This window comes from Chrysoperla carnea, chromosome 1 (assembly GCF_905475395.1).
Source record: "Chrysoperla carnea chromosome 1, inChrCarn1.1, whole genome shotgun sequence".
NCBI classification, from domain to species: Eukaryota; Metazoa; Arthropoda; class Insecta; order Neuroptera; family Chrysopidae; genus Chrysoperla; species Chrysoperla carnea.
In genome coordinates, this window is record NC_058337.1 from 116,442,382 (window position 1) to 116,458,402 (window position 16,021).

Below are 16,021 nucleotides of genomic sequence, written 5' to 3' on the forward strand. Positions count from 1 at the left end.
GAATTAAAAAATCAATAAATTAATCCAGTCACAAAGTCAGACGTCTACATAGCTGTTCACTTTGTACAGCAATTAAAAGTATTAATCAACAAGACAGTAGTCTGTGCAAATTATGAATCTAAGGTTACATTTATTTATAGTTAAAATTAATGGTAATTCGTTTATTATTAAACTATTTAGTGGTTCATGGGGTTCGAGGGAGCTTAGATTATAAAGTTATTAAGTGTTTAATAATTAGGTCATTCAAATGTACAGTTGGCATATCTCGGTTTTAAAATCGTTGACAGTGGAATTTGAATGGCCCGCTAGTATGGTGACTGCTCTAATATCTGCAGTCGACAACACTGTATTGACATTCTTTTTTTTCCCTTCCGTCTCCAAAGTAGACGCTTCACTGCGCTACCCAAATGCCCTCCTGACTCTGTGCTCTGTGATTGGGAAATACGCATTGAATCTAAATTTGGTAATGAGTTTTTTCGTTCGTCTCGATAATCTCAGAGCATAGTTTTGCAGAATCTTCACCCTATATAAGAATGAAAAAAACAGTGATGGGCATTAAAACGACCTGTATTTCGAAACAGATTCGTTATTTGTATTTATTCAGTATTTATCAAAATAAGAAATAACTACCAACTTTCGCATCTAAAAGCTTGCATTCCTTGCTTGTATGTTTCTGAGTTAGCATGCTTTTTGAGTTTGATAGAATGCTTCTATAAAATCACTTTTATTTTGTTTGTAAATGGAAGAAAACTTTTCATCACTTGTATCAACAACACACAACACACTCTTTTTAAAATAAAAACAAAAATACAATAAATTAAAAATGAGAGATAAAGAGAGAGTCAATAGATCTATATGCAATATCAATCAGAATTTGATTAGAAAGAGTAAGATTGAGATAGAATATTCATATTTACAATGTTTTTTTAAATATTATTAATAATTGTTGTTTTTCTTTTTTTTTGTCAAATGATGGCAGGTTCTTTGATATTTTTTGTTCTTTTTTTTTAAATTTTTGATGGTATTTTTGTTTACTTTTTAACAAGGCTAGCTATCCTGTGTAAACGTGGTTTCATACTGCTGCTAATTGCCATTAATGGCGACGGTGGTGGTATATTATTATTAACTACTGGTGGTGTTATTAATTTTTGTTCTTTAACACTTTGTTCCTTAGCGCCTCTGTAACAAAGAAAGAAACACATATAAATAGACATATTACATAAACAAATTCATGGCAATACTGTTAAATCTTTCGTATGATTAATGATTAATTTTAAAAAAGTTAGGCCTAGTGAGCGAGGTATCAAACGAAAAATAAAGCAGAATTTTTCGAAGACTAGTCTGCGGGATATTGATACAACATCAGCACATACACGTCCAACTACAACTCTAAACAATGATTTTTATTCAAATCAATTCATAGCAAACAAATTTTTTTCCCGATTTTATTGAAACTTGGCAGCTAGAATAATTTTGACTCAAAAAATAAAATCGTTCTTTTAACGATTGGTTAAAAAGTTTTTGAAATATCGCATAAAAATCCCTTATGAAAAGCTTCTATTTAGGAGCGATTTTAGAGATATCCGGTATAAAACTCATCTAATCGTCAAAAAATTTAACTTTTATGGTTTTTGAATCCTAACTATTAAATAATCATTGGCACAAAAATATGGTTGATTTGCCGACCAGTTGCTGAACTATGGCCTAAAGAATTGCCTCCGGGATATACTTCTCGTATATGATTTTAGTCAATGGCGATATCTTAGAATCGTTTGTCTAACCTTCAAATCGATCCACTATTTGCATTTTTTTAGACAAAATTACTGTACAAAAAGATTTTTTACCCATTTAACGATTGGGTGAGTAATTTTTGAGATATCGCCTAAAATTCTGTGCACAATGCTTCTTTTTCGGAGCAATTCGGGATATATTTCAAAAAATTCTCATATAATCGCGAAGCAAGTTGGATTTTCATGGTTTAAGAATATTAGTCATTAAAGATAGGAGAATTGACAATCTACAAAAAAAAAAAGAAATTTGGCTACATCGCATTGGACACTTCATCTCGTTAAATTCGGAATGAATTTATTTTACAATATCAAATATCGATTTTATACTTACAAATATCTGGTAAGGTCTTCAATATCAACCAACATTGAATCCTGTTCCATATGTAAATCATCACGATCCATTAAAAATCTGACTAAACCTTCATTTAAGCCTTCAATTTGAGTATGTAAATCATTTACAATCACTTGTAATTGAGCAACATTCATTTCTGTTAATATTTGCCGCGATACTCGTCGACGTTCTTCAGGAAATTGTATACCAACTTTTTCTAAACTTGATCGTACCATTTCGGTAATTGGACTTTTCTTTTGCCTTTGTCGTTCAACCTAAAACAAATGTAAAATTGATCAAATTTGAAACAAAATTTGGACAATTGAAAACTGTTTTGGAAATTTGGCATAGTTGGCATATTGTTCGTATTTACATCTACATCCCATGGAATTGTAATTCTAAATTTTGATTATTTTCATATTAAATGAGTGATACATATTATGGTATAAAAATGTCTGCAAAATTTCAGACAGTTAAAAAATTGTAAAAAACACCAAATTTACAAAAGAAAGTTAATATATTGTTCCATACCTCCATTTGCATATGTGCCATTTCTTTAGCTTGAGCAAGTGCCATTCGAGCCTCAATTTGTAAACGAGCCTGTCGTGCAAAGAAATCAGCTTCATTCACTGAATCAGTTAAAGATTGCGTCGATTGAGTCGTTAATGGTGGTTGAGCTGCTGGTTGACTAATGGGTAAGCTGAGTGGCCTTTGACCATTTAATTGTCGAGAATTTCGTGTATTATTTCCAACAGTTGGTGTTGATTTATGGTATGGAGGGGCTCGTGATATAAGTTTTGAATTATTATTATTTGGAGCTGCTGGTGTTGTAATCGTCGTCGATTCATTATCAGAATTTGGACTGTCTGAATCCGATACGGTTTCATTCATAAAACAAATTTGTAAATTCATCCCTGTAACAAAATTTTATTATTTAAAAAACATTTTGATTCAAGTTGTTTATTTTAAAAAGTGGGTCAAGGTCATGAAAACTAGCCTGTTCCTAGAAAAATATTTTGATTCTTCCTCGTAATATATAAAACCAAAAATTATTTTCAATATTATATGGTCTAAGCTGGGGCAACGCCAGTAGACCTTTTAGCATAATCGTTTTGAAATATTTGTCTATAATAACACAATGCTGTTATTCCAAATAAAGGAGTCAATACTAAACATTTATGGCGCAGATTGTTAGAATCAAATTAAATTATTGAAATTCATATTTGGACGATGTTTAGCAATTGCATCATAAAACTTTAACCGAAACTGATATTTTTAAAAGAATTTTGGTAGACTCTTAGATAGCTTTTCTACAATTTTAATCGTCTTTTGCATTATTTAAGATCTTACCACTCTGTAATCGTGCTTGAAGACTTGGTTTTCGTCCAGGTCGATCACCTGGTGTGTAATAATCATCTGATTCTGATCCCATAGCCAATCTTCGTCGTATCTCTTCTCGATCTGTTCGTCTCTAAACAAAACAAAAAATTCAAATTAATCCTAAATAAATTTACACCAAAATAATTTACCCTTACAATTTCATTAGCATCGTTATCATTAATCGTTATAACTTTAATAAAACGTTCAACTATATCTAAATTTTCAGGATCCTCATCAAACGGTATAACTTTTATAATATTTTCATTATTTTCATTTAAGATTGGCCACATTAAATCATTTTCCTCACAGTGAACTGTTTTTGTACTAAATGCACGCGGTGAAAAATAATCGTTATTTAATTGTTCATCGAATTCATTACCATTATTATGTTTCGTTAAAAAGTTTGAAACTTTATTTGTTTTTAATTTATATTTAAAATTATCAAAATTTTCACTTAATTTTGTTGTTTGAGTACGTAAATTTTCATTAAATGACGTAGAAACTTTATTTGTTTGTGTTTTTAAATTTGTTAATAAGTTTTCGAACATTTTTGTTTCAATATAAACAAAAATATTCTTACAGGTTATCGTAATATATCAAATCACACTGTACACCAATGTTGTCAGTATTACATAATCAAATAATTATTGATAAAAAAATATCGATTAAAGCATATATACCGATTAATGAATCGAAAAAACGTATATTTATAACGAAAATATGATAAGATACTATCAAAATTAATTTAATCTTCACGAAAAAAAAATACGTTTGTTTGAAAGTTTAAAAGATATCCTGATATGGCAACACTGTTGGCGGTATTATATACAAAGGATAGCATATTTTAAATATCGTAAGATAAAGTGAGGTACAAATATTAAAAATCTAGCTTTCTCTCTTTACCATAAATGCCTTAAAAATGGTTTATGGAGTTTAATTTCACTTTTAATAACAAAGCAAAAATTTTATTGTTAAATTAAGGAACTATTTTTAGACCTTGGAATTAAATGCTTAAGTAAATTTCTTCAGTTTTTTATTTATTGTTCAATGGCCATGAATTTCCTCTTAAATAAAATTATAAATCAAAATATATTAAAATTCTTCAATATATCTATACCGTACGAATTTTATAACAAATTATTTACAACCATTATAGCGTTTTAATTATTTCGAATTGAACTTAAATTGCTCAAAAATCTTAATCTTTTGTTATTAAGGATTATGATTACTTATTTAAATTTACTTATTTTAAAATTACTTATTTAATTTTCTGTTAAATAATCGACCTCACGTTACCAAGAATTAATTTTGACATAAAAAATGTTTAAAAATACTGGCATTTATTTATTTCAAATTTTATTTGCCGTTATTTAAATCAATGAATCGTTTCAAAGAAAGACCCGCTATTATTAGTAATAAAAACCACATCATAATTCAACTCAAATTATTTTATTAAATCCTCTAAATAATGGTCCTCTAAATAATGGTAGTCCAGCGCAATGCGCTCATTTTATAACGGATGCTCTTTCGGTTCATTTAGTACTAGTTTCTAGTTATCTGCTAGAAAAAGATAGTTTTTCTATGTATAGGAGTGCTAATTTTACAAAGACCACATCCTCTTTAAAAAGCGCATAGTATGAGCTATATAGGGTATAGGAGGACCATCTGTATCAAGAGTGTCAATCGAAAAGTAGCAAATAAGGATTGCGCTGCTGTAGCAAAAGTGTAAGTTTTAAAAGAAGTGCTCAATTTTAGAACTTCTTAGAAGATTCTGGTCAATTTTAGAAGATTCTGGTCAATTTTAGAACTGTTATTTGATGTTTTCAATTGGACACTCTAGTGTGACCCCTATTTTAGTTATGTCTTCCTTACCTCTACCCTCCATAGTATGAGCGGAGCATTTCTTAAACAGTTCTTATGATTATTTTATTCCGAAAGATTTAGTTATTATTATTTGAATATACATTTATTCAAATTTATAAAAAATTAATTTTATGAAACCATTTTGATGATGGTTTCACTTAAAAAATTATTACTTTAATTATATAAACAGTTCATTTAAATATTATAATTAGCATCAAAATTAAATATGAATTAATGAATTTTACTTTCAATTGTATAATTTACTTAAAACCCACAAAATAACCAAAGACTAGGTCATTAATACATTCTTAAAAAATGAAAATATATATATATAAAAAAAAATAAATTTAAAACTAATTAAAATGTAATTAATGTTTTTTTATTTATTTTGGTTTCAATTCAATGAAAAATCGTTTAAGAAGTAATAATTGTATCTATAGCTATGTTTTAAAAAAAATACAATAATCATGATAATAATTTTTTAAATGATTATTAAAAATAATGACACAAAAAAATAAATATTTTTTATTGAATAAGAATTTATTTTGCGGCCCTCCGTTCACATTTAGATATGTAGTTTCTCCATTTCAAAAACTATAATGAAATAATGAATTTAAAATGCCGAAAATTGGCCACATAAAAGTTGAAAATAATCATAAAATAATAAAGAGGAAGTTTAATATCCTAATTCCAAAATAAAAGCCTTGAATTAAAAATAATTGCACATTCCTGTTGAAGGCGTTTCTTTATTATTAGATGCGTAAATTCTTGTTCTACCATGTATATATGGAATATATCAAGCACGTTACGACGTTCTAAGGCATAAATTGGTCTTAAGTTTTTATTAAAACGGTGATTAAAAGAAATTCTTAATGTTTTACTGTGTATTTTCGTTCTTGCGAAGGGGGAGGGGGTGTATGTGCACCCCAGGCACTTCCTCCTAGCACCTATGGAACGAAATATTTTTCAAAACAATTGAAAACAAAAAATTGACTGAGTTAATTGTTGAAATACCATGTATAGACAGTGTTGATGACCCAATTATTTGTTTTTTAACGTCATGTAAGTAAAGAAAGATATCCACTCTTAGATAGTCATGTAACTGATATTCCCATATAATACATACTAAAAAATTTGCACCTAATTTGCACCCTCTTGGGTAAACAGTGATGTGATTTTACGCTTAAAATTTTGTTCTACCTCTAACGGTTTACGAGATGGGTCCTACGGACTCAAGACTCCATTGACTTATGTTGGTTATTTACGAACTCAATCCCGCTTTTTACTTCCTTAGCACGCTATAAAAATTTCAACTTGATATCTCTTTTCGTTTTTGAGTTATCGTGTTGGTAAACAGGCGGAGAGATGGACAGAAAACCGAAAACGTACTAATTAGGTGATTTTATGAACACCACAAAATTTTGTTAGTATCATCAATATTTAATATTTTCAAGCGTTACAATCTTGGGACTAAAGTTAATATACCTTGATATATTTCGTATACATGGTATAAAAATAACGTCATGAGCGAGAAGCGATAATATAATTATTCTTATTCAATATAATTCTTAAGCAGTATAACTCATAGGCCTTTTTAATTATTCCGAGAGAATTTTCAAGTTCGTTAAAATTAAACGAAATATTTTCTCAAAAAAAAAAAGAATCATTATGTCCGCAAGAATAATTATTCTAATTATGTTAATATTCATAATTTTCTTAAGATTTTTCTTTCAAAAATTACACGCAGATATTTCTTGACTTAGAAATAACAAATAAATATGTGAAAATCAAACTTACAATTTCACCCAAACTTTCCAAATCTTCATTTTCATCATATGTCAACGTATACAAATCTAATAAAAATCGTGTATCTTTTTTATAATGTCGTCTAGCTATCGTTCCCATATTTGTAGTAATCATAGTAAAATTTTTGGCACACGAAAAAATATTAACAATATTAAATCACAAAAAATATAAATAAAATCACATTATTTTAGCAAAGAAATCACACATTGATTGATTGATTATACGGTCACAACAAAAACGTAATAAATAAATCAATTAATTTATAAAATATAAATAAAATAAAATTAATAATAACAATTAACAATCAGCATTTTTTTTTTCTTCAATTTCCTTTAATAACAACAGCTAACAAACAGAACTATAATACAATTAAATTAACCTGATTTTTATTAAAAATAATGCATTTATTAAAACTTGTTAGTTAATTACTATAATAATAATATTTTTTTTCAATTGAAAGTTTACTTTTTTTTCGCAATAACTCTAAAACTACTACCTATATTAAAACTGTTTATTTTAATTTTGATGTAATGAAATCTTGCCGGCGTGGTACTAACTATACAGTCGGATTGTTCAGTTTACTGCAACGGTTTCACCTCAGTGGTTCCACTATGTATAATAATAATAATAATAATAATAAAATAAAATTAATTATTAAAATTGTGAGATTTAAAAAAAAAAATTAATCTAGTCTCAACAAAAATCGCATCAAGAGGGTATCAGTCAATTGTATTTACTAGTCTTAAATAAATATTTGCAAAATAAGTAATGATTTTTTGGAAATTAAATATCTTGATAAAATTTTTGGAATTTATTTTCTTCTCAGGAGGTGGGAGATGTATGCGAGGCATTTATATTTATTGTTGTATAAAGCACGGTACATTGTCCGGGAGATAGACGGAAAAAATTGGCGAGAGATGGATGCGTCGATCTTTTAATACCAGTCAAAGTATCCTCTTTTACGTGCCGTTGTTTACCTACTTTGCGACAAATTCCGTCTATCCCATTTCCTGTCCGAGTGAAGACAGGTTGGTCGCCTATTAGCTCAGTTGGTAAGGGCGTAACCAATTCCGTCCGTTGTATGCTTAGGGTAGCGGATTCGATTCCCGCCGTCGCAACAAAATTAATTTAATTAATAGTTCTGTTGGGCTAATGTAGTGCATGGTATATGCATGAAGGAGGTGCACTCAGCCTCTGGAAAGGTGGTAAAATACATATGGTATCACAATGGTCTCTATAGCGTAAGTGTGTCCTTGGTGAACGCCAATATAACCTAACCTAACCTAACCCGAAGGCAGGTTGACGAAATTTGGTGCAAAGTGGTGGATATATCCTTATAAGTCTATCGCTAGCTATCTTTCCACGTTACGCGATGCAGCCATGTTCAGTTATTTAAATACTACCCGGAATTATTTAAATTTTGAAGAATTTATATCAACGAATACAAAACGATAGATAGGACAATATCTTAATGGTTATCGAAATCTCAACGCAGTTATCTAAAGCATTAATTTTTCTCGTGCATATCTCGGATCAACAGTTTTTCATACTAAAAAAAATTTGATATGATGTCGAAATATTAAAGATTGTTCTAGATTAAAAAAATTTGTATCAGGTTTTCGCGAAAAATTTTATAATAGTATTGCATAAAATAACCTTGGTTTTCTTATCCAATTTTCGATTATTAAAATTGATTGTATAAGTAATAAAAATGTTATGAAATTATTTTGGAAAATGGATTTCATAATTTTATGATTGAATACATACATAATACAAAAAGTATTGTTTAATTTCATTTCGTTGTTTTTTATACCATGTATATGAAATATATCAAGGTATATTAAGTTTACTCCCAAGTTTGTAACGCTTAAAAATATTGATGCTAAGAACAAAATTTTGTTATAGGTGTTTATAAAACCACCTAATTGCCCGCAACAACACGATAACTCAAAAACGAAAAAATATATCAATCTGAAATTTTTATAGCGTGTTCAGTACTGAAAAAGTGAGGTTTAGGTCGTAAATGAGCAACATAGGTCAATTTGATCTTGGGTCCGAAGGACTCAACTTGTAAACCGTTGGAGAGATAAAACAAAAGTTAAAATGTTCCTAATAAAAAAATAAACAACTTTAGTTTGAAACATTTTTTTGTAAACATCACTGTTTACCTGTGAGAGCGCAAATGATGCGAAAATTGTATAGTATGTATTATATGGAAATGTCAGTTATATATGTGTGACATGTATGTATGTGTTATGTGACAGAGTAATCAACACTGTCTATACATGATATTTCAACAATTAACTCAGTCAATTGTTTGTTTTCATTTGTATTTAGTTTTTTTTTTTGTTACATATATTTTGTAAAATATTCAAGGCTGTTACAAATTGTATAATTATTAACGCTAATTTTTATTTAATAAATAATTTTTGTGTATAAAAACATTTTTTTAAAGTTTATACAGAGACTAAAAATCAATAAATAATATTTGGAATTAGGACTCTCAAATCTAAATATTTTATTCGAAGTCTCAGATAAACTGGGCATTTTACCAATCTCCGGATGAAAAGGTGACTTCCTGATCGAAACATTCGAAACAATTAACAATATTGCGTGAACACTACATAACCTAGTTGTTTTTTAGCAAAATTAGCCGATTTTAACTCCCTTAAAATGATTTTGCTGAGGTAGAAATAACAAATAAGTTTCAAAAATTAAAAATAATATTAATTTGTTGAAAGTACAACAATGTCGAACCCTCATAACTCAAAACTCGCGCTGGCATTCTAAATTCGAATTATATACTTTTTCATCTGAGCGAAAAGCATATAAGAACTATGGATGTTTAAAATAACGAAGACACGGAAATAAAATGTACTCTTTGAAGGCGAGTCTATTGTCTAACTTTATGAATTGGCACGCAATGTAATAATTTGAATTAAATTTAATGCTTAAAAGTTCGTACTCCTTAATTAAAATTTTTTAAAGGTCGCCGTAACACTATGAAATGAATCAAAAGTTCTTATGCACCCTGTAGATATACAGAGTGAACAAAAACAATCTCATTAGAAGAACATTTTTCAATCCGAAATATCTATCAGTAAAGAAATTGGGTTCCGATATAATTATTGATTGTAATTTTGAAAATTTTTTTGGATTGTAGTATCTAGTCTTATTAAATTGAAATACAAAATTAGATTTTTTGTCCAATAATTGTACTTTAATTCAAAAGCGTGTAAGCATGGCCTACCTTTGACCCAAGACGTATAAAAAATACTTTTTGATGTACGGGGCAAATTAGAAATTTAAGTTCTTAACATTTCATGAATTCAAATTGGTATAATATATTTTTAGCTAACTGAATCTCTGCTAATAAACGTCTTTTGGAACAATTTTTAAGCAAGCTTTTTAAGGTTTCTTTAAACCAACTCAGTCCAAGAAGTTTTTCATATAACTATGCCATTTCAGCCTGCTCTAGTTCGATCTTTAAAACAATCCATTGTTTTATTATGTAAAAAGTATGGTTTACTAAAAGTACTTGAGTGATTGATTTTATTATTTTCAAAAATAAACAAACAAGAGAAATATTGTTTATAAAAAATAATGTTATATTGTTTATAAATTAAGGAAAATAATGAAAGAAAATATTGTTTTGAAAACGTTGAGATTTATTACAATAGGTGTGTTAAATGTATAACGAAGGCTGTGGTGAGTATGAAACTTAGAGACCACATCATTGTAGGCTTGTTCAAGAAACTATGCGAATTAGTTCAGCAACGATTCTGCTCACCTTCTTATAAACTTATAACAAATATATTTATAGCTGCCTGTAAAATTTTAAAATATTTCAATTTTTATACCATGTTTATGAAATATACTAAGGTATACTAAGTTTAGTCCCAATTTGGTAACACTTAAAAATATTGATACTATGAACAAAATTTTAGTAAAGGTGTTCATAAAATCACCTAAACTAATTAATCCATTTCCGGTTGTCTGTCCGTCTGTCGTCTGTCCGTCTGTCATCACGATTACTAAAAAACGAAAAGAGATATCAAGCTGAAATTTTTATAGCGTTTTAAGGACGTAAGTAAAACGTGAGGTCGATTTCGTAAATGAGCAACACAGGTCAATTGGGTCTTAGGTCCGTAGAAACCATCTTGTGAATCGTTAGGGATAGAACAAAAATTTAAATGTAATGTTCCGTACAAAAATAAACAACTTTTGTTTGAAACATTTTTTCGAAAACATTACTGTTTACCCGCGAGAGCGCAAATTCGGCGAAAATTGTATAGTATGTATTATATGGGAATATCAGTTATATATATGTGACATGTATGTATGTATAATGTGACAGAGTAATTAACACTGTCTATACATGGTATTTCAACAATTAACTCAGACAATTGTTTGTTTTCACTTGTTTAATTATAAAGCTCCCAATGTTATAATTTTGAAAAAAGCAAAAGAACTAAAAGTGGACGAACTAATATCAGCAACTCCAAAGGTGAACTATAATGCTCAATACTAATTCTTTGGTAAATTATAGTACAATTTTTTTTATAACATTGTGTTTGTCGTAATCTTCTAAGTCACCTTTTCCCCTCTCCCCAATTTGATAATTAGAGAGTACGAAGTTTTATAGAATTATTAAATTTTTTATTTATTTACAAGATTGAATTATTTATTTAAGCGTTCTCATCTGCCAAAAGCTTTCTCGCTCTTTTTTGAAGGTATGGAAGTTTGATAGTAGATACCTATAACAATGTAGGTATCTCAAAAGTCAGAATATAAATCTTAAATAAATTTTTATTTCAATTTTTTGAGATCATGAAACAGTGCCCATTAAATTTTTCACCAGTAAATTTAATCGTAATATTTTTTCAAATGCCGGTAAAGGTTGGTAATCAGTATACAAAATTAGATAATATGGGGTTGAAATTAAATAAGGTGAGACGTGATCTAAGAGATAGAGCCGAGTTATGCTCGTCATCTGTAGTCCTTCCAATATATGTATAGTTGTCATTATGAAAAGGGGGTGGGGAGGAAACTTTTTGGGAATTCGCGGATAACACCCCTGATGCAGGAAAAGGGGGGAGGTACGAGGGTGAAAGTGAAATTCTGCTTGTCATTATGTAATATCACCCTTTTTCAATATAATTTATATTATAATTTTTGAAGTGAGCGGATAACTAAGTCTTGCCTAAGGAGTGTAAAAAAAATTAAATTTATTTTTTTGACATTTTATAAAACAGAGTGAAAGAGATACAATTGATGGACATATGTTCAACAAACGTTATCAAACAACATACGAGTTATCATACGCGAATTCGATTCATCTATCGACCCATTCAGTTTCCTATACTCCCCAGGCCAGGAATATTTTCCTCCCCAGATCAAGACTAGGCGACGTGGTACAATGTAAACAGGTAGGTAAAAACAAAATTAATTATGAAAAACCTACCTTCACAAAACCATCACTATACATTGGTTGTTTAATTAAAGCATCATAAAATGGACTATTTTTATCAATTTTATATTCAGACATCATTTTTATAGATTATTAAAGTATGTTGAAATGCAATTAACAAATATAAATCACTTATTTATATTTTATTAACTAATCACTTGAAAACTATTTGACAATAAAGCACTATACACAAAATTATAATTAAATTAAATTCTAAATCAATAATATAATTAATTATTTAGTTAATTAATTTTAAAACGTTTGAAACAAAACTATAAACGATTTTTAGTTTTTTTTAAATATATTTTAATAATTTTATTTCTATAAATAGGGAAAATTATGTGGAATTCTGTTTAAAGTTAAAAACTGATAAAATTATTTAACATTAATTAGAATAGATTTGTTGTAAATGAATATAGTAAAACTTGTTTATGAATATATTTTTAATCGTCTCACCTTACGCTTAGGTTCACCAATTCATCAAAGGTGCAACATTTATTTAAAAAAATTAAAAGCTTTTGGTTTCCCAAAGTTACCTCACTCATGGGCCGTAACTAGGGTACATGGCGCCGGTGGCAAGTATTTAGGTTGCGCCTTATATATATCGGGATGGGCTCTAACGATTTTGATGAAAATTCGTATACTGATAGTATTTAACATAAGAGTAAGGCAAAATGGGGGAGAGTCACCATAATCGTGTCATTTTGCGTTAAAGAGTGTGTACATTTAATTGATAAACTTTTTAAAATTATTCAAATGAGAGTATCAAATTGAAGTATTGATTTCTCTCAACATTCCCGAGCAAAAAATTGTTAAGGAACTCATTACTCTCCCAAATGATACTGGGGTATTTTGCAAAGGAAATGATTAACCTTCGAAATCGAGATTTTGTTGATAATAAACAAAGTAAATAATACAGAGTAATACAAACAAAATTGGATTAAAATTGAAGTTATTATTAATATATTCGCTGTTCATTAAAATGTACCAAAAAGTTTTTGGCAATTTTGATAAACCAAGTATGTAATCCTACAAAATTTAGGTCATACTTTTCAAATTTGTGATCAAAATTAACCTAGCTTTAATAGGTTTCAAGAATGAGGAGCCCTGGTTCCGGAATTAAGCACATAAGTGAAATCACAGCTGAAAAGAATGGCCTAAAATTAATGGCTTTCAAAAAAAAATTCCAATAAGATCGGATCCAATTTGCCTCTGTTATCGAAAAAATCGAATTTTTTAACTTTATGACGTCATCAAAATACGAAAAATTTAATTTTGCTCTATCACATCCAAATTTTATCCAATTTTGATAAAACAAGTATGTAATCCTACTAAATTTACTTCATACTTTTGTAAGACAATACGAGACATATCCAGATAATACGACACTTATTTTGATGCGAATAACAAACCCCATGAATCTCGTGTGGAGCTCCAGGTACATAGGAGGTCCCCTTTTAGAGACCTTGAATTTAGAAGGCAACTCATAATAAATAAAAACGGTTATTTGAAAAATCTGTATTTAAATAGAAGTCTCTTTTGGCACTAAATCTTTAAACGATGGATAACATAAAAGTAACGTAAAACTTAAGGAAAAACTAAAAAAAAAACGATTATATTCTCAAAAAATATGCTAATCAACGCAACAATCTTTGACTGAACGGATTTTTGGAGATATTTAAATTCCTCGACTGCGTTTTTAGCTAATATACAGAAAATTTATCATTAAAATTTCGTAGGCGGACAAAATTTTTAGTGAATTACCTAAATAAATTTTATGTCCTCAGTCCGGGATTGTATAACAATCATATATAACAAATATTAATGAAGTGTAATACATATTTATTTTCTCTACTACAACTTTTTATTAGTAGGATTAATTTTCAAATTTAAATACTAAAATTATATAAAATTTAATGAAACTCCTTAATTTTCATTATATAAAATAAAATATAATCATAGGTATAAAATTTTATATGAAATTATAGGTATAATTTTCATTAAAATATATAACATGAATATTAATTTTAATATTAATAAAAACATGATACTTTTCCAAAGGCAGAACAAAAAAAAAACAAAGCTAAATATAGCTACTAAAAATGTTAAATTAACTTTGTAATAAAAAATGATTTAAGCTATTTTTGTTGTGTTTTTAAAAAAAATATACAATTAAAAATGTATACATGATATTTTAATTACTTCAATTTTATAATAATATTACTAGAGTATAGTGCATAATGCATATATAGGATGATCAAATTGGGTTTATACATTTTTAATTTGAAATAAAAGCTAAACGGTATGAGATATCAATAAGATAGATACCTTTAAACATTGTACCATCACGACATTTTAATTTAAAAATGATTTAATGTAATTGAACACGTCGCACGAGGTGACAACAGAGGTATTTTCTTTTGGACAAAATATAGCCCATTCGATATCACAAATCACATGATTATTTTTTGTGGATGAAAACATGATTAATGAACAGTATTCTTAACTCCAAAGTAGCAATTTTACTTATTGATGAAGCCATTTAACCAAAAATGAAGTTCATAGATTTTCATAAATGCATTCATAAATTGATGAGTCTGCTTGAATACAGAAATTGCCTAATTTGAATTTAAAAAACTCATGCTCTCTATCTAATATCTGCCTACTTAGTAGTTTAAGGGGTTATTACTCTCCTAAATGATACTGGGGTATTTTTCATATGGAACTGATTAACCTCCAAAATCGAAATTTTGTTGATAGTAAATAAAGTAAATAATACAGAGAAATACAAACAAAATTGGATTAAAATTTTAATTATTATTAATATATTCACTGTTTATTAAAATGTATCAAAAAGTACCATATTGTCAATTTTGATAAACCAAGTATGTAATCCTACTAAATTTGCGTCATACTTTTCAAATTTGTGATCAAAATTAACTTAGCTCTAATAGATTTTAAGAATGTGGAGTCCTGGTCCCGGAATTAAGCACATAAGTGATAGCTAGCGTAAAATTGACATCGCAGCTGAAAAGAATGAGCCAAAGTTAGTGGGTTTCAAAAAAAATTCCAATAAGATCGAATCAAATTTGCCTGTGTTATCAAAAAAAACGAATTTTTAACTTTGTGACGTCATCAGAATCCATAAAATTTAATTTTGCTCTATCACATCCAAATTTTATCCAATTTTGATAAACCAAGTATGTAATCCTAGTAAATTTGGGTCATACTTTTCAAATTTGTGATCAAAATTAACTTAGCTCTAATAGATTTTAAGAATGTGGAGCCCTGGTCCCGGAATTAAGCACATAAGTGATAGCTAGCGTAAAATTGACATCACAGCTGAAAAGAATGACCCAAAAGCGCGTTTCAATAAAAATT

At 28.4% G+C, this 16,021-nt stretch overlaps 1 protein-coding gene across 1 annotated transcript in view; it reads right to left on the reverse strand.

Moving 5' to 3' along the window:
- Nucleotides 1-979: 979 nt before the first annotated feature.
- The window catches only part of LOC123305582 (putative uncharacterized protein DDB_G0282133), a 99,705-nt gene continuing 84,663 nt past the window's right edge, over nt 980-16,021 (reverse strand). Inside the window, exons 5-8 of the mRNA XM_044887354.1 lie at nt 3,472-3,592; nt 2,653-3,035; nt 2,122-2,396; nt 980-1,179 (exon numbers count right to left, since the gene is read on the reverse strand). Coding sequence (XP_044743289.1) covers nt 1,032-1,179; nt 2,122-2,396; nt 2,653-3,035; nt 3,472-3,592 — 927 coding nt within the window. The 3' untranslated portion in view covers nt 980-1,031. The remainder of the gene's footprint in view (nt 1,180-2,121; nt 2,397-2,652; nt 3,036-3,471; nt 3,593-16,021) is intronic.